At 48.9% G+C, this 23,361-nt stretch overlaps 1 protein-coding gene across 4 annotated transcripts in view; it reads right to left on the bottom strand.

The window, feature by feature from the left end:
• Window positions 1-208: 208 nt before the first annotated feature.
• Window positions 209-23,361, bottom strand: part of LOC143368874 (lachesin) — a 288,084-nt gene continuing 264,931 nt past the window's right edge. For all 4 annotated transcript variants that reach the window (XM_076812073.1, XM_076812076.1, XM_076812074.1 and 1 more), the window contains one exon: window positions 209-12,524. In XM_076812073.1, the coding sequence (XP_076668188.1) occupies window positions 12,415-12,524 (110 nt within the window). In that variant the 3' untranslated portion in view covers window positions 209-12,414. The remainder of the gene's footprint in view (window positions 12,525-23,361) is intronic.

The raw sequence follows: 23,361 nt of genomic DNA, 5'->3' as shown, positions 1-23,361 counted from the left end.
ACTTAGAAACTTAGAAACTTAGAAACTTAGAAACTTAGAAACTTAGAAACTTAGAAACTTAGAAACATAGAAACTCAGAAACTTAGAAACTTAGAAACTTAGAAACTTAGAAACTTAGAAACTTAGAAACTTAGAAACTTAGAAACTTAGAAACTTAAAAATTTGAAATTTTTTTAATTTCTGTATAGTTTACAGTGAAACCCTTCCCTCCCTCTATTCTGGAACAATCGTACCATAAAGTTGACGACACAGTGCATCAAGCAATTCCCATAAATCACGTGGAAACGACAAAAGGTCGACGCTCGCGGATTTCGATGTGATTTCTAGCGCCGGAGGAGCCAGCGTGCCGATGAAACGCGTTTCCTCGCGATTCTCTCGACTCCGTCGCGAAATGTGCACGACGTTAAGGGATTTCGACGCCTTAACGACCGTACGATTGCTTCCCTGTTCCGTGCCTCGATCTATTTCGTTGGACGGAGGTCTCTACTTCGGCCTGGAACGAATGGCGGAAACTCGAATCGTTCCCGGACCGAGTCGATCGACGGGAATCTCGCGAGCTCCGGAGCTCTCGGGAATCAGCGTGGCCTGATACGGCCGTGAAATAAATTCGCGAAATTCGCGGGAAAGTTGGCCCGCGTGGATGAAGTTCGGCTCGTGAGTATCGATCATCCTGGAGCCGCGCGCCGCCCGCTCTTAAATCGACGGGAAGACGAGCCGGCGATCCTTCACGTTCAAATCAAACTTTCCGATTAGGCGAGCCCTCTCCAACACTCGATCGGATAACTTCAGCGCGGCTGTGCGTCTCGCGTGCATTCCTATTACGCGATACAGCGGACGTTGACAAATGTCCGCGATGTAAATCCTATGTACGCCGAGTGTTTGAATCATAGCGACGGTAGACGAGGCCAGGGGTGGAACGAAAATAATGGTCGCGGTGCATTGTAACCTTTTACCAAGAACTTTGACTTTTTAGTATTCAGTTTACAGATTTTTATCCCGTGTTGAAATTACGACTTTACACCATTTCTCGAGCGCCACGAAAGCCTCCCCCATAAGGCCCGTTTCCCACATACACTGCGTCCGTTTACGCGGCACAGTTTTCACGGCAAAAGGGCGAAAATAATATGAGGCATTGGGAACAAAATCGGACTATCACACATTTGTTTTATGCGAAATTGAGTTAGTAACAATAATGTATTCCAATAGGCTGTATTAATCATACAAAATACGAATAATTAAATATTTTTCAACGTGGATTAGTCCGTTCTTGCTCTCAATGCGTCATACGAAGTCTTTCAGATTTACCATCACCGTCTGTTCGGAGGACGGCCGTCGGGGTATCGCCCTAAATGGCGCAAAGGTTATCGCTTGTACGGACACTTTCGCGCCAGCCGCCAGCGCAGGATACTGTGCAGGCGAAACGGGCCTTACCCGAGACACGTCGAGTAACCCGAGGCGTAGCATCGCCAACCGGGCATAACAACCGACCACCCCTATTTCGCAGGACAACCAATTCCGTACGGCCAATGTTTACGCGCCGGGCGTTGATCGCGCGTAACAAGGACAGTGCAATTCTAGACGCGACACCGAGCAGAGCGAAGCGTCTCAGCATACAACCCCGCGCACGTTTCTCGCACGACTGCGGGCATTCCCCGGTGCTTCGCTCAAGTGTTGTACACTTTTGCACTCGTCGCGGTGTGATGCACACTAGGTGTCGACTGTGATCAAGCGAATCGATCCCGGATCGGGGATGAACGAACATCGGACCCGGTAAGCAGCGTAACCGATAGCTGTCTCCGTTGTGATTCTTACACCGTCCGACATTTAATATCAACGACAGACTCGGTATTGCGACCGTCGGTCCGAGGTAACAGCGCGAGGCGAGATTTATCGCGTTATTTCCCGATTGTTGTACCGGGGAAGCCAGTTTTGTCGTAGCAATCTGGCAATTATGAGGCAAAGCTCGCGGTAAAAGTGTCGGACCTCGGGCTGCCCATCTCGCCCTGCCGCGGCGCGGGACAATAGGTGTCCTGCCGCAGCGGCGGAGGTGGCGAATCGGGGGTTGGGACAATGTTTGGCCAGCTAGGTGGTGCGCCAGCCGCGATAACCGGCAATACTTTTACGGCCGTCACCCTATTATGAATGGGCCGTGTTAAACGAGGCGGGAAAAGCTCGCAAGTACATCGCAAAGTGATGATACAGACTGTGTATAACAGGATCCCTCCACCCACGACCCCTTCTCCACTCTCCTCCCCCACTCCCCCTCTCTCTCTCTCTCTTTTTCTCTCTCCCTTCAGCTCGCACGCTCTTATGACCGCCATCCTCCTCGTCGTTACCCACTTTTACTCGCGTTCCAACGGGACCCAGCCGTGATTCTCGCTGCAACGAGCACACTTTTATGATACTCGCGATGCAGTTGCACCCCGCCGTTCTCCGGCTGATAAGGATCGAGGGGGGAGGGGGTGAGTTTCGCGGCGCGTTTCTGATTTAAATATCCGGAAACGGGGGACGGTGCGGAGCGTTAAACGGAAATTCCTGGGAAGTCGCGAGGGTGGATTCGAAGCGACACGAACTTCCGCAGAATTCGGTTCCTCAAGGCTTTTCCGCGCGTGTTTCGGCGCGCGAAATTTAGTCTCGAGTTTTCTTTTATTAATCTGAATAGCGCAGGGGTAACTTGGTGGTTCGCGATGGAATTTTGTACAGCGCGGAGGATTCTACTGAGACTTTTTTCAAGGAATTTTTTTTACGGGCTTAATGAAAGATTTTTATCACGGATCAGGCGTGGCAGATTGCGCGTAAGTGGAATTTTCTTAATTAGTACTGCTTGCGAAACTTTAAGCGCGTTTTTCTCAATACGGTGTTTGAGAAAGTGGTTGACACGATATCGGAAATTCTGCTTGACAGGTTGGGTTCATCTTGTGTTCGCATCTTCAGCAGATGTGTCCCTCTCGTCCCTAGCAGAATTGCGACAAGATATTTTTCTTTTCTAATTTATTTTTAATTTTATAATCCGAAAAAGACGAAGAAGAATCGGGAGATCGACACTTAATGTTCGAATTGCAGGCATTTTATGAATTTTCGACATTTAAATGCAAATCTGCTACCAACGATAGCCATGCCCGAATAATTTAAGAATTTCTATGGTTTTTTTATTTCGGACGAACATAAAACACCACGAATTTCGTTCATGGGCTGCAGCGTCATCTTTATTTCATATTTTCCGCCCAAAAAAAATGTTTATTCATAGTTTAAGATATAGTAAATGCGCAGTAAAAAGTTGAGCATAAAAAAATTTCATTAAATCCGTATAAAAATTCCTGAAAAAATGTTGAAAAAAATCGCACGTCACTGGAATACCCCCCTACGAGTCGACGATCAACCTCTTCTAATTCATTCCCGCGGAATCGCGCACGCATAGTCCAATAACCTCCGCTGTCCCTCGCTTTTTATTTCGTGGTTAAATCCCCTGCGTTCCGGCTGTTTTTCGGTAAATATAAAACTGCGGAACGGGAGCAGCCGCGTTGTTTTGTTTTAATAAAGAGAGCGAATGATATATGGAGTTAGTTATATTGGCTCTGTCGGCAGCCGCCGTCGGGTGATTAAAACTCCGGATGGATTTTGAAAGATATTTTCCGGCGAAGTTTTCGCGGGGGGGAATCGCGGGTGAACCGCGCGGTCGCGCTGCAAATTTTCGAGCGGCGCTACGTAGCTGGTATTAAAATTAAATATCGCGCGGCGCAAACGTTGGACACGGCTGGATTTCGAAACCGTATGTAACCTGATTTTATGGGGCGGTGCCATAGAGGAAATTTCCAGGTTCAATTGAAACGGGGGATGGTTTAAAAAAGGGCTGGGGAAATGAATACACCGGGCCCATTGATCGGGGAGGGCTGAGGAATCGATTAACTAAAATTCCAGCTAAGTAGCGGTAGAAATGAAAAGAGGAAGCAACAGATTGGCCGCGCTTTTGTAGACAGTATTTCCGTGGCGGAGGCTCGGCCATGAATGAAACGCGTTAAACCGAATGTGAAAAGCTCGCGGACCGTAACACGGATTATGCATAGCAGAATCCGATTCTGACCGCCCCGTTCTCCTAATCTCTGATTTCATACATACAGGCTGGTCCATTAACGATGGCTCGACTGGAAAGGGATGAAACGAACTTTTGTCTCGTGCTCAGCGTGCTCGTGTGCACTGGGCCGTAAATTCATGCCGTGGGAACAGATTTGGCAGACCTTTTTCCGTAAATAAGTCCACTGTTCTTGGGAAATTTATTCGGCGCTTCGAGGCTGCTTTCCCACAGAGAATCATCCCCTTCTCGTATGCACCACCAATAATGGAGCAGCTTGTACACGGGGCTAGTGGGATTCTGGCCTGTTACATATCTCAGAAGTATTATTATGCTGATTCCCGCTCCGCCCGAAAATCACTGTCATGCAAATAGCTTCACACGCTGGCCGGGCAATTTAAATCGATCCTTTTGTTCCCCGCGCTCCGGGGCATGGTAATCCCGCGAACGCGGTGTTTGCGAATATTTGGACGATTAAAGGATCTCGTCGCAAGAAACGGCGGGCTAGTTTCTCCTCTATTCCGCGGAGTTGCCCCCCCCTTCGGTTTTTACGTCGTCATTTTTGACTGGGGAGGACTTTACTATCCGCCCTCGTAAAAGTTTCTTCAGCTTTTGAGAACGCCGCGGCGAAATCTCGACGGCACCGCCGACAGTAACAGTAAATAGTTTGAAGTTTCGACTATTTCCAAGAGGAGGGAAATAAATCCCGAGGGGGGAACGCGAATCGTCGATCGTTGCTGGCCTGTCGGCGGTTTTTCGTGCGTCTCGAATTTTCACTTTTGTCTCCCCCCGTCTCTCGATCTCCGCGGAAACTTCGTCTTCCCGGCAGTCTAGAGATATCTTTTTACGATTCCGAGGGAACGCCGGGGGCTATTCCCTCCTTTATATCGCTAATTCCGAATTCGTTTCGTGGGAAAGTTACGAAGCGCGCAGTTATTTTATCGTCGAAGATCAGGACAGTTCGGAATGAGCAGTACAGTACAGTCTCTGTAAGTAGATCGAGAAGAATCGAAAGGACGGTGAAGCTGACGCAAAGCTCGACGGAGAAGGCGCCACTAGCGCGTGTACCTTTGTCGACTGTGGAGTTGAAAATTAAAACGACAACGAAAGGAGAAGCTTATAAAATATTATAAAATCTTTCAGAATGACAAAGTCGACTTCTAATATCTTTTTTCTCTTTTACCAGATTCGACGTATCTATAATCTAAAAGATGCGATTTAAATTTCATATCTACATAATTAATAATAGCTAATAATAATAGCAATAATAATCGTAGATACGTGCGCTTATTAAAGGAATAGAAATTAATAAGTAAAATAAGATAATTTAAATACACCTAAAGCACCGATGACAAGTGGCACATGCGGTGGTGGCGTCACGCGTGGGAAAAGTTGCAGTCAGCTCCCCCACTTTAAACAGAAGAAGGGTGCACGTGCAAAGCGCTGGGGTATTAAATATATATCTCATTCCCATAGAAACGGACGAAAAATCTGCGCCAAACCAGGGACGCGATTAGGTCTGTGTGGCGGGAAATATATACACACATCGCACCGTCGCTGCAAATTTATAAAACGCGATGTAATTGCGAGTCGCTGCTGCCTAGGGCGCGTCCACTGTTTTATGGCTGACCACGCGCCGACCTATACTACTTGCCGCGTTCGAATACGCGCGATCGGCCTGGCGCGGATAAATGCCGGTGAAGCTCGACTTTGACGACAGAAAAATCAACGCGCAGCTACAAATTGATGTACCTTCGAAATGAAATTGCAAATTGCACGAAACGCGGGGGAGGGGGGGACGAACGAATTCAACCATATTGCGCTGCAGCGGAAGACAAAAGTTTGTCTAAAATCCGTTTGAAATTTGCTATTGGGCGGAGGGACACGGGGCTCTGCGGAATACAATTTACGAACAAAATTTAAAAACAAACCGGACGGCTACGGGCGCCGCTTTTCATTCCCTCTCGAGGGGAGGGAGGAATGTAATAAAGAGGGGAAATTAAACGGGACGGTGAAATTTTTACAAGCGAATCCGGGAATTTCAATCTTGCCTTTCTCGATGTAACCCGGCGCCGGCGAAGGGCCAGAGCTCACGAGCGGCCATTAGTCTCGTTGTTGTTCTGGCTGTTGCAGTTCCACGCTTATTAATCGCGACGCGTGTCACCGTCAACGCGCGTGTCGCTCTTGGATTTGCAGGCGCGGGTGTCGCGTGACGTACGCGATTCCGCTTATTTTACGTCGGGATTACAGGACGCGTGTCTGGGGTTCGCGTGGACGGTATTAAATCAGTATCGGACGCGACAGATCACTCTGGTAAGCCTTTTTCTGCGCCGCGACGAACAGCGCGAAACTTAACGCAGCGCTCGGTGATTGGAAATTAATCACGGCTCGGGGAAATTAACGTCGCGAGGAAGATGTAACGCGAGCACGAGGGGGCGCGTTGAAGTTAGCTTCGCATTAACTTTAGTTGAAACTCCCAATCGACATTAGCTTGTCCCCGGTATTCCGAGGCGAAATCTCAGGTGACTAACCATCGGGAATCTGAGTGGGAACGAGGAGTAAGGGAGATCTGGTCTCCAGTTTTTCAATTCCTCCATCTCCTATCCCGAGTCCAGAGGATATGATCCCAGAGCGATTGTATGCAGCGACCGAGTGACGTATTAATTTCGAGCGTTGCGCGGGTGGAATATCGTTGGGAATAAAATAACGCGTGCGGCCCGCGGTGGTCGGAGGGCAGACGTGTATCGTTCCCTATCCGCTCACGCATCTAAACAGGGAAGCGTGTATTCTATCGGCGCGGGTGCACCCCACGGGGGGGAAATACAGCCGTGGCGTGTAACGACGTCACCGAGCAGTATCTCTGTTACGCCTGGCTTGCCGTGGACTGTGGCCGCTCACGCATCGCTTAACATAATCCCCCGTCCGACCAGGACTACATAGATTACGGAATGATACCTCTGAAACGCGTGCAATTATATTGGCGTGAGATATTTCGGCAGGCGCGCGTCGCGCCGTTTCGTGGCACGAATCTGAATGCGGATCGCGACGCACAGGAATTTCCACTGCGTCCTGATAAATATCGAAAACTGCTGGCCTAATTCGTAGTCCCCGGGCCCCTCTGGGTTCAAACGCGAGCTGACGAGTAGATCGACCTGTTCCCTCCGTTCGGAATGGCTGTCGCGAAACTGTCTTCTGGATTGGTCTAAGAAGATCGAGGGTATTGGTCTTTGGCTCAAAGTAGTCGGAGCAATCTTCAGTTTTTCAGAGAATGTTTTGGTGAAAGTGGAGTTAGGATTCTTCCATCCAATTTTTGAATTTTACTGTAGCTTAGGGTAGAGTGGCCGAATGTGGCGACCTCTCCTAATATGAGACCCCAGCTTATCTCTGGTACAGAACTCTTGAAAGTCATAGCGATGATATTTCTTTACTAACTAACCGAGGATTTGTTGTTTTCTCCGCACAGTGGTATTGTAATCAATTGAGCGTCTTGAGCAAGCACATATTTCTGAAATACGTTGCAGAAAGTTTTTCAAGTGGTTCGATTTAATTATAAATACCTCTACAGTGGTAAGCGTGTAATGATTTTCACAAATACTGTTGTATTATAGTGCTTGCAATGGAGTTTACGGCTTACTAAGTAGTTGTATATCATTAACTGATGAAGACTTAACTTCGAAGCTACTTAATAGTTATCTTGTTATTGTTTCCGAATATGAGACCCGTGAAAGTTCAACTGATGAGAGTGAAGAAGCAATTGTTCTGAATGATGAAAGTGATTAAGAAAGAAAATTATGATACAGAATGCTTGTTTTGCACAGGTCTTTATTCTTCAGATGTGCTAGGTGAACAATGGATTAAGTGTACGCATCAAGTGTTAGGATGGGCGTGATGGAATTTATAAAAAAAGAAAGAAATAGTAAGTTTCAGGAAAAAACAAACTGGGGTCTCATATTAGGAACCCATTTTTTTATCTGCATATTTGAATGACTTTCGTTTTTATTTTATTATGACGAAACCGAATCTTTGTTATAGTACTTTTCAGTAGGTTGCTAAAGAATAGGTAGGTAATCGGTTTAAGGACATTCTACTCTCTCGGTCGAAAAATCTGCCACTTTTCAGTGATGGTTTCATAATGAAATACACACTTAAAGTTTTCGAATTTCGAATTTCAGTCGAATTTTGATCAATTTTTTAACGCCTTGACTTTAACGACTCCTCAGTGCCGTCTGTAATGTATAATTATAAAACAAAAAATATATTTCTGTAGCTTAAAACATCCTTAATACAATGCAAAAAGTCCCATTAAATTATATACAGTAGTTTTCCTTTAATTAATTCCTAAAGATCACCTATTTTGGGGGCTCTAGACCGGAACCTCCCCTTAATTGCAGCAGAAACGACTGGATCGCAATCTGCTTTCTCTTCATCACTGTATATTTTGTAATAAGCATGTAAATAGAGGGCGTTTCTTGATTAAACTGCCGGAAGCCACAGCAATTATGCCAGACAGACCGTACGACGAATTATAATGTAGCCGTTCGGTCCATCCCGTGCCCCGAATCCGAATCAGTTTATCGCCGGGCTGCGCCAAAGCGGAAATTCCGCCCAGCGACGTTCCGCCCGAAAGATAAATCCAAAACTGACGGTCTAATTCGCGGCTTTCATTTAAATGCTAATTCCGAAATACAAAGTTGCTCGAGCTGTCGCGCCGCGACCCCTTCAAGAATCCTCCCCGCGATCCCTGGCGTTTCTTATCTTCCGCTCCGGCGCGCGTCGAGCGGAAATCATATCCTTTTTTTTTTATGCCGTACCCGCGGAATCTTTCGCCGAAGGGTCCAGCGGCCGAGGAAGATACAGCCACCGCCGGTTTCGCCGATAAAGAGGAACTTTTCAATCTCGGGGCGAGCCAACTTTCCGGCCGCGAGACTTCCCGGCCGAATGATACTTTATCGAAGCCCTTTTCGCGCGATCGAAACTTTTCATACTGGCTTCCCTAAGCCGCTCGCGTGATCGACCAGCGTAAACTCATCCCCGTCCGGACACAGAAATGGTTTCTGCCGATTCGCCGCGTGAATTACGCGCCGGCCAGCGCCGCGCCGCTTCCTCCGACATTACAGTCGCCCTTTCCGTCATCCGTCGCGATTATTTCCACGAGCGAAGTGGCCAATTCTCCCTTATCTATTTCGCGGAGGGTGAAAGCTTCGAGGCTCCATTTCGGGCGCGGAGCTTTCGTTTCTAATGGCGCCGTACGAATTCGCCAGACAGAGGCTCGGAATACCAATGGGGCTGGCACGTGGCCTCGATGACAGAGCCTCGCCATTTTCCCGACAGAATCGCTGCAATTTCGATCGTCGAATGTCGTTTAATCACCATGGTTGCCGTGAAATTGAATCACAGCTGAAACGCTTCGTCGTTTATTAATATTTGCGCTCGGTGGGGGGGGGTGGGCTCGAGTCGCTTGGAAATCGTTAATTCGAATTTTAATTCGCGGCCATCATTGACGATCGAATCCCCGACGCGTTTCGATAAACAATAGAGAGTGGACGTATTGGGGAGGGCCCTTGTCGTTTCATGTCATTTTGCCTTCTTTTGGTAATTAATTCGTACGGCGGCGCGTTTTAATTTAGCCGGACCCCTCTTCGTTTCCCGCCGCGACGCGTAGCCCGATATCGTGGAAACGTAATTACGCGTCGCGTACCGATTACACGCGATCGGTAATGGAAAGTCTAGTAATTACAGGGAGCAGGGTGATTAATACGTTCACGCTTGGAAATCATAGTAATTCCAGGCTTTGAACGCGCGCCGGCTTCTGCACGCACCCTTCGCGGAGCGTTGCACCGCGATCACGCCCTTCGTCGCGGGTCGAACCCGAAACGCCGTCTCGATTTCACGTGTCCCGTGTGAATTTTTAACGAGCCCACCTTAGTCTCACGAATCACAGGGAGGAAAGTGGGGAACTTCCCTTGGCAACGGTGCAAGCTAGCTGGGAGCACGTTCGGGACCAGGGTTTCAATTAAAATTTTCAAAAGTCTCACCACCGCACAGTGGAATAGGGTGGGAATTGCTTGGTGCTAATGCTAACTCGAATTCAACAGTTCCCATCGGGCGACTAACAAAGAAAATAAGGATCTAGCGAATGGAGTGACGAAATAGCGTGGCGAGGATAAAATTTTGAGAAACGAGAATGAAATTCCCCCCGTTTCAATAATTGGATTTCTCGTCCACCCTCCCGGCCTTCGTAGTTTAAAAATATCATGGATATCCCCGTGTCGCTACGCTCCTGGCACCCTCATGATTCCGCGAGGATGCGAGCGTGCGAGCACCATTTTTCACGTGCCGAAGCATTAATCAAATTCCCCCAACCCCCAACTCCCCTTCCCACCCTCGAGGGCTGTCTACTTGAATGCTACTTCCTGGTTGCTCGGAAAGTCATTGCCTCCAGTTTCCATTCACAGCGACTTTCCTACGCGCTCCACGCACCTTGAGACGTCTCTCCTTCAAACATCATCTCGATATGTTTCTCCATTTGAAGGGATCTAGAGACGCGGTAGCGTCTCGACGCCAAGTACAGGAATGAAAGTACAGAAAAGACACCCTGTGTATGTCGACATTCGCTACCGCTATCATTTACTCGTCGCCGGGCTATTCCAACCTAACCTGAAACTTATTTCATTAATATCTCATCACGCCTGCAATATTTCCTAAATTTAAAGGCATTTTTCTCATGTAAACCGCGTATAAGCTTTCGAATAAGACCAATTTCAATAAAATCGGTCACCGCATAACAGAGATATCATAATGTCGTCTCATGGATCCACTCCAAATTCTGATAGCTTACCATCAAGTTATAACCAAGTTATAAACGTGTTTTTAATATAAACGTGATCCCCATAAAAAAACTTGAAAAAAGTAAAAAAAATTACGCCAAGTACATGAAATCAAATAAATCACAAAATAATAGAAGATAATAATAATTAGAATATAAAAAAAAGATGTGAAATGAAAATGAGCTGCAAGTACATAAAGGTGCTTTCCAACTGCGCTTAAGATACACAGCTAAAATACTGTGTTCATATGAAGTTTTTCATGCGAAGTTTTTTTATGGGGATTTATCAGTTACTGGTGTGCGTTCAGAGCTCGGTGGGCGTCTGGCCCGAGAAAAAGAAATTCTATTGAAAATATGCTCTATCAATTAAAATACACCCTTGAATGTACTTTGCGTGCTATGCCTCTTCCCTTCGATTCCAACCCCTAAGAGTATCTATCGCTTTCGTCATTGATTCTGCTCTGCAACATAATTTTAAAGTTCGAAGAAACTATGCACCATCGATCCGACTAATCCTCTTTTCACTTGCAATTCAGAGATCGCGGGAGAGGGAAGTGTTGCCGCTGGATGCCAGACGAATCCAGTCGACGCTAATCGAAGCCCCGGGAATGGTGAATACACATAATCTCAAGCGCTTAACGTACCAAAATAGCATGCTACCCCCGTTGATTGATAATTCCGTTGCATTCGAAGTCGTATCGCAACACGGCGTTGCCTGATACTCGCAATTAACGTCGAGCTCGAAGTTGCACGCGACCGAGTACCCTCTGCACCCGCAACATCCCTTGGCGCGAAAATTAAGATTCCAGCATCGGCCAGCGCCATTAATTCGCCCGTAATCGGTCCGATTATTCGCACGATCGCGGTCGAACGTCACGCGGCGATACTGCCCCTGGAAGAAGAGGGGCGGCAGGGGCGGTGCGCACACCCCCAGCGTTCATACATCATTACTTCCCTGAAATAATTCACCAAGATAATTCGCCTCACAATAAATATCTGATGCTAATTAAGCCCCGTGATCCAACAGTCGCCGATGCGTAATTCAATTACCCTTATTAATGTTCTATTGCGATTAACAATCCAATTAAAGGTATCCACTCCGCCGTCGACAAATAATTCCGTCTATGTCCGCTAATGCGTCCCGCGAAATGTCAATGAAATTTTCATACCGAGCGGGGGCACGGTCCTCCCAGAATCTATTAAACAGACGACTCGGAATCATCGCGCGAAACCATCGAAATTAAATTTTCCACCCGCAAGAAATCAATAAACCCCGGCAATTCGCGTCTTCGAGGGAACCGAATGCTTCTATAGAACAATATCGCGGGCACGTAAATGCCGCGTTACCCGATCGCGTTGCTAAGGTATCGCGTCGCGTCGGACGCAGGAATAATGCAGTTCGTCGGTGGCTCGCACGTTAGGACGCGGCTCCGCGGGGAGAACGGCGGAATGCAACGGTGCGCAGGCCACGATGGAATGTCCTGGGCGAACACGGGCCAGCTTTCTCGTGGCTGGCGTCCTAATTCGCCGTCTGGGGCACGTACGGGGGCATATAGGGCCCCGTGAGGATGTACTGCACCGCCACCACCATCAGCTGCGGGGCGCTCCATCTGATGATGTACGCGCTTCCTGCAACAGAAATGCATTTGCCTCGTTACCTTATGCATCCCAACCACCGCGGCGGCTCCATTCGGGGATAAAAAGATGGCAAGGGGCGCGCTCTCGCCACTGTCCCAGATACGTCGCGGCTCCACCATGCGCAGAACGAAATTCGGTATGGGACGAGCGGTGCGTCACGGCTCGCGTGCGAAAGTTGACGCGCGTCGCGCGTCGCGACACGTGTCGCGGCAAGGAAGCGTTCGGTATTTAAACGAGACACTTTCGATGCGGTCTACGCAACTCGGTAACAGGTAGCGGCTTTTCGGTGGCGATCCGTCACGCGGGGAATCATGATTTTCCAGCCTCGCGAGCCGCGCTTCTGTAAATTGCGGCTCGTCATCGGCTTACCCGTAAATCCGCCGGTATTAATGATGCACGGTGGGCCGCGTGACCGCCCAGCCGATATCCCTAATTTTCAAAGCTTATTATCGCGGTAATTAGGTGTCAAAATGGAATCTCGTCGGAGCCACTGCCCCGCTTAAAATTCCGCGTGATCGTGCACGGCTGCTTTGGAATTTCGCGGTGCTCGCGTCGCGCTAGCCGCGAATAACACCGCGCTTCGATACCCCTCCCGTCGAAAGTATTCGGCTGTCCTCTGCTCGCGCGGTAAAAATCGCTCGCAACGAGGACGACGCCCCTCGCCCTCCCTCATATTCGTACCAACGTTCTCCGGCTCCTCTTTTTTCCTCTCCCCCTTTCTAGAGGGTTTCATCGTCGGTCGAAGTTTCGCGCGGCCTTCAGAATTTAGATTAACATTTAAGGGAGCACATTTTCGAAATACTTCGCGCAACGACGGCATACGCGGAGCGTTCCAGCTAAAACTTGCAAGGGGAAAACTCGGTATAAGCGAGAGCGGAGTTCCGTGCGGAACTTTTCGTCTAAAGTCCCACGGGTGTTCCCTTTACGCTATCTCTGATCTAAGCTCGCCGAAGCTACGGCAAGATCTCATTGGTTTTCCTATAAATACACCCTCGCTCGACGTATCGACCGAGTGTGTTTCCTTCCAGCATCCACGCCACTCCTAAATTCTGTCGCGTAGAAAATAGCACTCCCCAATAAACTTCCCTCTCGCTCCGTTCGCTGCAAAACATCTCTACCTACGTAGACGGCATTCGCCGATGGTTACGTTGCATATCACTCTCGATATTTTCAGTAGCATTCGAGTGGCTCTCGCTTACTTTCAGCCAAAGGACAGCCTTCCGAGTCCTCTGCAACACACAAGAGCTGCTCCAGATTCTGATACCTCGTCAATGAAGTCTTGTCTGTGGGTCCTGCAAGGGGTGAACGATCCCTAAGGAGGCTGTCTGTGGAGTTTTTAGAACTCTGTCGAACTCTCGGCTACGTGGCGTTCGAATTAAAATGGGAAATATAGAAATAACAAAGGGGGAATGATTGGCGCGAGTCGTCACGGGCCCGCCACTCAGGAAACTTCCCTCTCGAATTCGCGGCAGTCTCGCCGAAGGGTCACGAAATCAAAGTTACAGGGAGAAGCCCCAGCCTTCTGCACCGTGAATTACCTGTCAGCCTGACAGCGAGTCCCTCGCATTTCTGTTTATACGCGGCGCCGCGGCGGAACGCGCGAGTGTGCGTTCTCGGTTTCGTCTGGCTGAGCGAAGGGAAAACGCGACGTGCTCGATTTCCGCGTCGAGACGCGTGTTTTTGCTACCCAGATTTGCGCCTCGCGTGTCTCATTTGCGCCGATAAATCGGGGAATTTGTCGCGCCTCGTTCTCCAAACGTCTGCGACTGTCGAATCGAGAAATGAACTTGAAGAAACCCACCATTCAACGGGGTCTGTATAACTCGCCCCCGTATAAAATGAGTTCTTTTTTCTGTCACCAGAATCCTGGATGACAAGATTCTGGGAAATTTCTCGCGCAACCCGCTTCGAGGACGAATTAGCTGTCGAGCGATGTCGAACGCGGATATTTATCCGCTCGGCGACTGGAATGGGGGAAAATGGAGTTATAAATAATCCGAGGACTCGCGGATCGGCTGGGGGGAGATATATCGGGCAAATAACGTCGAACAGATTCATCTGGAGACTTGGCGGCTGCTTGGCGGTCTCTCTCGGCTTGTCAGCTTCTTGGTCGCGCGGGCGAAATTACAAATCGGCCCTGGTATCGGTTATCCAGCCGATGAAAAATACCAAATTGCATCCCGTGCGGAAACGACGCCACCCTTTCGCACAAAGGTTCCACCCACGTAGTAAGATTTTTATTTACATCGCCGTCTGATTTATCGTCGATCTGCATCACGTTCCACTGGCCGCATCTCGCTCCGAGCCTCGCGTTTCGAAATATATTGGTCGCTCGGTGGTGGTTTGAGGTAGACTGCTGGAAAGGGGAGCACACGGGAGGAGGAAACAAAGGAGGAGGACAAATAGGCGAAATAGAACGAGGCAGGGGAGCGAGGGGTTGAAACCAGAGGGGGATGAAAGTGAATGGGGAGGATGGAAGAATATGGAGGAAGGAGTGCAGCGCGGAGGAAAATGGAGTAGCGAAGAGGACTCTGACTGGGCTGTTATCGCGAATGGAGGGCAGCGTTACGGATTACTCGCTATCGCTGCCAATATGTCAGGCGGTAAGAACGACGAGGAGTCGAGCGTTATATGGCGAAATAAAATGGCCCGTGGCGCGTGTCCATGGCTGGCCTGAGCTTTGATATATCGTCGGACACGATATATAAGTATTATTGGCACTTTGCTTCCGAAAGAATTATGTATTTTTCGTGCCGCATGTCCGACGGCTCGGCCCAGAATGCAAAGTAATAAGCTTGACGACGACGGCGACGACGACAGCTATGGCGACGTAAACTCGATGCGCGAAGCTGAGATAGAGAGGCAACGACGACCGGAAGCTTCTCGCTAAATCGGAAGGCGTCTTGGTGAATTTTAATGCCCAGCCATGGCAGACGTCAATACCAGGCAAGACTGACTCTCCAATCGAACGACAAAGTTCGGATACGTATCGCTATTCTATATCGATTACCTCGCTCGTCTTCTTCTGGCGACGCTGTTAACCAGAAGTGTTAATATTCAAGCTCCATTTATAGCATTCCTCGTTAAAGTCTTTTCTAAGTAGACACCTTCCGCCCCGAGATTATTAATATTTCATATTTATCTGCTGTTGTATAAGTAGGTTGACGGGGATTTTGGCGTTCGTACGATCGTTGCGCGGTAAATATTCGTTATGTGTTCGTCGGAAATATTCGTTATATGATCGTCGCCTCGCCCCACCACCTGTGGGATTTTTCTCAGAACCAGTCCAGCGTGAAAGTCAACACGAGTCAAAACAGACATTGCCCAAAAAAGACCACAGCCTTAATGACAAATTAAATGTTTAAATTCTTGGTTTTATTCTTATGAAAATATTTTTAACTATTAATGAGGTTTTTCTGATGAAAATAAAAGAAAACGCGATGTGATTTGGATCATATTGAGACAGTTTTAACTAACTTCAAAAAGGAGGAAGTTATAGTTTCGATCCGTATGTATTTTTTTTAGGTTTTTCCCCGCATAACTCTAGACAGATTTTGATAATCTTTTTTCTCCCGGTGCTCCCATCTTACACTGCATCAATATTAGCCAAATATTTTGCCAGTAAAACTAAAAAGATAAAAATAAAAAAATTAAAACCGACTTCACACAAATAAAAATGCACTAAAAAGTGAAAAATAATTTTTTCCCTTATTTAATCTAGACTCTCATATTTTTTAAGTCGGCGTCTCATCATTTGCACTGTGTAAATCTGGCGCCGACTTAAAAAAAATTGAGAGTCGTAGATTAAATAAGGGAAAAAATATTTTCCACTTTTAGTGCATTTGTATTTCTTTGAAGTCGGTTTTAATTCTTTTATAATATTCAACTGCCGTTTATTCTTCCTCATTGGCTCTCACCCTTTTATACTCGCTGTCCTCTTCTTCGACTGCCTATTCCCGCGTTCGGCGAAACATACAAACGATGCTCGACGGTATCACTTGAATAAGCAATCCAGCTCGAGCTGAAATTCGTGACCTCCTACACGTTATACGTTCGCGCCCGGTTCCGAGCGGTGAACATGTAACGAATATTTCCCGCACTTCGATGTCGAGCTACTGTATCGTCGCTGGTTGCTTGGGAGATGCATTTCTCTCCCTCCGCGTCGCAGTGGACCGTCGATTTTGATATTCCGGATACCTGAAGGACATATTTCACGTCCCCTTTAATTTCACAGCGGCGCCCGCGGAATCGTGCAAGAATTATTCATGGAGGTGGGGAAAAAAAATTGGTGGTAAGTCGGTCGCGTCTGGCCGACGTGATTTCGCGGCGCGTACCGAGGCCGCTGGAAGTTACGCTCGCGAGGATTCCCTCGGTTAATCCGGATGCATGCCGGTGAATTTTAATGCAACGTCTCGATATCGACAGGTGTCGACGCGCGTCCACAGGCGTGTCGTGATTTTTCGATGACGGTGAACGTCCGCGCGGATTTGTTATCATCGGCGCCGATCCGTCTGTTTCCCTCTCGCGTCGCCCGAAAATTTGCCAATTTTAAGCGACGTCCAAATCGATACGGCGACTCCCCATCGACGTTTGCAAATGTAATGTTTGTCGTTCCGCAAGTACGTCACCCTCCCCGACATCCATTGCAGCTTTTAAACGTCGCTTAGCGTTGCATTATATTCCCCATTCAACGATATTTCACGTCGCATCACGCCGAGACGGGGAGGTAAATGGAAGAGTGAACAGCTCTACCTTGACCGCCGTTCGGCGCTTTATCTTCGTGAAATTCATCGAGGCAGATGAAATTTTATACGGCGATTCGCTCAGCGGCCGCCTCCGTCGTTTCAATCCGAAACGCCGAAAGGGAACGTTTTAGAATGGAGAAGGATCGCGGATCGATCTCAGTCGCCGATTTTCCTGCAATCCAAACCCCTCCGTCTCGTGGCTCGTTTTTTTTTCCCCCCCGGATCCATTAAAAGGGCGGGCGAAGTTCCTTATCCGTAATTTAATCAACGATAAGGGAAAGTTCGGTCGCCGTTGGCAAACATTTTTATCAGCCGACACCGGTGCGCTCTCTCCTACCTTGGGCTTCGTTTTTCCCTAACGAAAACTTACGGCGTTATAACGCCGGCGAATTTTACTCCCCCGCGACACATTGCCGTGCACTCCGTGTCGCTCCCCTTTCTTGCGATAACAGTTACGATTCCCCGTCGTTATCGCGACTTTATCGTCACACGATTTCCTCTATTTCCATCCAGCCACTCTAATAGACAGCGATACGAGCGGCGGGGCGTAAATTACAGCGCGAAAGTTGCTTATCAGTTCCACGCTCTCTTCGGCCGCCCGCCGATAGTCTAATTAGCTATCAGCCTATAAACCAGGCTGTCGATTTCAGGGAGCGACGAGCGACGAGCGAAAGGATTCTCGAAACGAGTGGCGGCGTTAATCAGCAAACGCGACGACGAGCTGTCAGCTTTAAAGGAGAAGACGAGGCCAGTTATAACGTTGGACGAGCGCTGGGAATGAGGTCGAAGGGAATAAGAAGGTTATCGAGTTATCGGTTATATATCGGCGCCAAATAGATAGAGGGACCACGGTAGTGCGACGGTGGCGAGGGGCGACGGGGGGGTCGGGATAGCGGATCTCTCCAAAGTGCTTCGGCACTTGTGGCACGTGCAATTTGCGACGTCTAAAGTTACTTCTAACGTGCTGTTGTTTTAATGGCCGCAGACGCTATCAGCGGCGACTAACTCAGCACAATTTTCCCGCGACTCTTCTCGATGCAGGGAAACTCTCCGTTACAAGAGAAAAGCTACGAGACGCCTGGGTTCTTTGTCGCGAACGAAGACGAGCAACGTGCACCGAAAGTCCCTGCAAATAAGTAGTACAAGAAGAAGTCAACGGGGAAGTGCGCCTCGGTTGGATAGAAACTTTCAAATAGTTCGAGCTTCTTTCGCAGGAACTTACATCCACTGTCTAATACCTACCACTGTTCATTCTCGATATCGGGGACCGTACTGCGTTCCACATTAGAGCGTACTAGTTTCGCGCAGGGATGCACTGGTGATTGGTAGTAAACCGGCAGGGGAAGTGCATCGACCAATCGCGAAAGTGCTGCGACCAATCGCGTGTGTCAGATCCGTGGGAGCTGCGCAGATCGGTCGCAAATCGGTACCGGCGTTGGTGCGCTCTTATATGGAACAGTGTATACAGGGTGTCCCACCTAAGACTGGGCAGCGCGATATCTCCTAAAGTATCGGAGATAAAAAATTTAAAAAAATATGTAATTGAATGGTTCGAGAGTCTTGGAACGCACTATCAACTCAGGTGTTAAAAAAAATAGTTCCATTTGAAAAACCGAACTTGACCATCGTATCTTTTAAAATAATAATAATTAAAAAAAATCGTCTCAGCTAATAAATTGGCCCTCTCGAACCATTCAATTACATATTTTTTAAAATTTTTTATCTCCAATACTTTAGCAGATATCGCGCTGTCCAGTTTTAGGCGGGACACCCTGTAGAGAGTCATTTCCTTTTTGTTTCTTTTAATTATGAGTTCAAATTTCCAGCATCCTTGCGACTCGTAGTAATCCCCGACTCGATCTCGTTGCTCTCGATGTGCTCAGCGATCGAGATACATTCGGCGGGGAGTTTCGACGTCCCCCAAGGTGTCTTTAGCATTTCCTTGGAAAAGAACGGGGCCGGGGATCCAAGATTCTTCTTCGCGTATCGCCTCACGCATTCATTTATCACCACCTCTGCGCCCCTCGACGGCTAAACGTGGCATTTGTATAGGAGTTGCTTCAGCCCGTCGACGTGTATATTACGCGTGTCGGGGTCCAGGATCACGGGGGACGAAGGGCCTCCGTTGACCCTTTTATTCCTCGCGCGGAAATTACCTTGGCAGCAGGCTCCCGGACCCTCGTGTGCGTGCATCGTGTGTGTGTGTGTATTTTTCCGCTACGAGTGTCGTTTAGCTGTTTCCCTTCGCCGTGCATGCGTTTCCCGTATATTTACGAGGCGAGCTCGCGCGCCCTTCGAGGCGGAGATTTCTTTCGAGCGATATTAGGGACCCGGGCCCCCTATTCCACCGCGAGAAATGTGACTCGCAAATTACCTCCGCGGAGAGACGAGGTTTTATTATCTGCGACGCCAGTCTCGGTCCCCTGTATTCATTCGGGAAACGCATTTCCCTCCATCACGGTGGGTCCATCGCTGTCTGTGAAATTTGGAAGAGGGGAACAATTCCATTCCAGATGGCTCGGGGCAGAAGGTCGTCGTTGGTGAATCCAAGCCGATGCCTGGAGCGCACTGGCTCGAAATTAGGTGCGGGGCGTTCTGAAATTTTTCACCCGGCAAGCTCGGACACCGTGTACGTCCGGCCGGTGTGCCTCAACAAATTTTGTCCACATAATTCGCGACAACGAAGACTAATAGCCGTATCGTTCGCTGGGTTCATTTATCACTCGCCTATACGTGACTTAATGCACCGCTCGGACAGCGCAAACACGGACACGAGGGTTCAGAAAGACCGATAGCTTTCGGCTGTGGCGTTTTCGCTCGTCGAACGGGTCCTTTTCTTCCGGTTATTGCTCGCGGACGTGCCAGCAGGAGGAGAAATCGCTTCTCCTCGTCCGATGCTGCCGAACCGGGGGCATTTATTACAAGCCTTATCGGGGAGCCGGTGGAGCTACATAGAAACGGATAACTATCAACGACTAACTAGACGAATTTCCTCCCGCCACCCTCGAACAGGAAACAATGCCACGTAGGGGCCGTTAAGCAGAGTGACGTTCCACGGAACGGTCCGCAAGAAAGTATCGTTACATCCGTTCGATGCAGCGCGGTCACCAGGACACACGGGGAGGCGGAGTCGAGTGCTTCCGGTCGATAAGAAGGCGGCTTTCGATGCAACGAGGGAAGAAGAACGAGACCCAGAAGAAGAAGAAGAAGAAGGAGCGTCTGCTCGTTCTTTTTCCTCGGCTGCCCGCGTCTTGCTCGCGAACAGAGGCAAATCGAGAAAGCGGATGCCGCGGAGAGTCGGCCGAAAGCGTCGCTCCTTCGGGCGCTGCTCTTGATCGCCACTTTGCCGAGCGAGGAGAACAGAGGGCCGCTACGTCGGCTCGGGGCAAAAGGGATTTCGAAGCGTAAGAACATTTTTCCGGCCTGTTGGGGATAAACTGGGATCCCCGGGCCGTGAAGCGGCCCCCTGGCCACCCGCGAGGGCGCGCGGGGGTGGAAGTCGCGGTGGCGCGCGTTTCGACGCTCGTTTCACGTCGCGACTATTTGCAGAGTGGCTCTCGTGGTGCGACGAACGGACACGGAGCCACTCGAGCCGCCCTCCGCCGGAAGTTTAAACGCGGCGCACTCGCGTCGTTCCTCCTCCCAAGTGCACCTCGCCCCGTGTCTTCCTCCGATCCTCTCGCTTCTTTTTCGGCGGGGCTGCGAGCGCAACGGAGCGAATTTTCCACCCGCGTCGCCTCGCTGGACAGAGTCGCGCGGGGCCCGGAGCGTTCCGGCGACCCTCGAACGCTCGGAGGCTACGTTTAAACGAGACCTCGTGTCGCGAAAATTCGCTGGATTCTTTAGATCAGCCAGCTGTGCTTCGAAGTTCTCAAGCGTTTGTAAGAGCGGAGGATTTTGGGGGCTTTTAGGAATTATGTTCATCGCGATGTATTCTTCTCTTCTTTCTTACGTGTGCTTTCTAGTCGCTTTTCTCTTGACCGAGGCCTCCAAGTGGGTACCTGATTCGTCGAGTTGGCCCGCGATTTTTCGGAGGGACGTTTGACGATTTCGCCTCTCTCGCAACGCCACAAGCAGCCTCGTTTGCTCGTCGTTACGCCCTCATTGCTGTAACGTAATTCCCGTTTGATGCGGAAGGAGGAGGGGCCTTCAGGGGCAGCGCCGCTTAATATCGCTCCGTTGCGTTATATATCGCACACAGTGCGCAAATATGCACGCGTATTATGGCTGCTCATGCCTGCGCTGCCGGCGCTGTCGGATTCTTCCCCCTATCTTCTCTGTTTGATTATGCTCTTGCTTTGAGACCCTTCTCCTTCATCGCTGCTACCAATGCAGGCTACTCTACCTTTTCTGATCTCGAACGAGTAGCTGAAGATCATTTTCACGACGGCTACTGTTTCATCAAACTTGCCGCGGCCGCTGTGAATGGGTATCGACCCGCGCGCAGAATTCGGCTGCCTCAGCATGGGCGCGTCGCGACCCACGACTGAAATGGTCATCGCCCATGCAGACTGCATTGTACCATCGTTTCTGCAGCGTGGATCACGGCCGCAGGGCTAATGTAGCGTGACGCTTCGGCGCTCCTGTACATTATCACGATCGACTTGACGCATCTGCGTACCCCGTGCCCAAAGCGAGAACATTGCCATCACTGGTTCAACTGATCTACGGGTGACAAGTACGGTCCTACTCAGGACCGGCTCGAGCCGTTTTTGCGCCCTTTATTTATAATACCACTAGGGTAAACTGCACTAATGCTGGCACTGCACTAATCATTGGCACTCCTGATTAAAATGCCGAATATTAAGAAGTACAAGCTTACAAAGTACTTTTTTTTACAATTTCTTATTTTTATTTCACTACAACACTGCAAAGTCCAGTAGTTGAACTACACATTTTACATCTGGCAACACCACAAAGTGGGAGAAACGGCTGAGTTTTACGCGTTTTCTTAAAATTTTGATGAGGGTAGGTAAGTACGTTTTGTCGCTTTGAAATACAGATTTACTAAGTAAGTGTTGTAGGGGAGACCGGGGTAAAGTGACGCGAAAAATGTTTGAAGTCGAATAAAATTTATCCCTTTCAATAAAAATATGTGGAAATAGATTTATAATATCATTTGAACATTACTATTGATAAATGACGAATAACAATACATAAGATAAACTTAAAGTATATTAAAATTCAACTTGAAAAGAAAATGCCAAAACGATCACTTTACTTTGGGGTAAAGTGAGCTACTATCTGGGTTAAAGTGAGCTGTCTAACGGTGAAATAAAGAGTTACTATTACAATACCTACATTTATTTGAGCCTTTTGATAACCTTACTCTGAACTTTTATTCGCAGCAAAAAACATTTATAGCCCGACTTGTGATATTTAATTTAAAAGTTTATTTTAAAAAATACCAACAATGAGAAGCCCAGTTTCCGCGTCTGGCTCCAACGTGGACGCGCGTATAGAGATTAAAGCAGCGTTTCGCCAGTCCGAACGTAGCTGGAAAGGTGTAATATAAAAATTGGGGGCGTCGAGACGAAGCCAGTGGTTTGCATCACCGTTGGGGCTGCTTCACCGCGGACCATTAACCCCCCAGCCACGCGTGCCTGGACATTCCCGAAGAATCCGGGACCGGCAATCTCGCAGCGACGCGAATCGCGCACCTGCAGTTGCATCGGCCGTTGCAGCTGCGATACTGCGCCGACTGTTGCAGAAAAGCGGCGTAACGAGGTGGATCTGCCCGGTAAGCAGTAGCGTCTCGCAAAGTTTCCGCGCCCTGGGACCACGGTTCGTAAGTAAGGGCATTAGCGCGGCGTTCGCTGGCTGGCAATTTACTGCGTTAAGCGCACGCTGGAGGACGGACACGGGCGTAACGCGGGCGAGCAACCGAGAGGACGCTGCGAATGGGTGAACGGGGACGGTGCCCGGCGTTGAAACGGATCGTGGAGAAGGCGATGGAAGCTCGGGGCCGAGCGGAAGACGGAAGAAAAAGAGAGGAGAGGATGGCCCGAAGGGAGGGTGGAAAGTGAGGGTTGGTTAATGAAAGGAGAGAGTCGGGAAGAGGAAAAGGATGGAGCGGGTTAAAG

Source organism: Andrena cerasifolii, chromosome 5 (genome assembly GCF_050908995.1).
Source record: "Andrena cerasifolii isolate SP2316 chromosome 5, iyAndCera1_principal, whole genome shotgun sequence".
Classification (NCBI taxonomy): Eukaryota; Metazoa; Arthropoda; class Insecta; order Hymenoptera; family Andrenidae; genus Andrena; species Andrena cerasifolii.
Note: the sequence above shows the minus strand (reverse complement) of the source record. Positions and strands in the feature narration are given on the sequence as shown.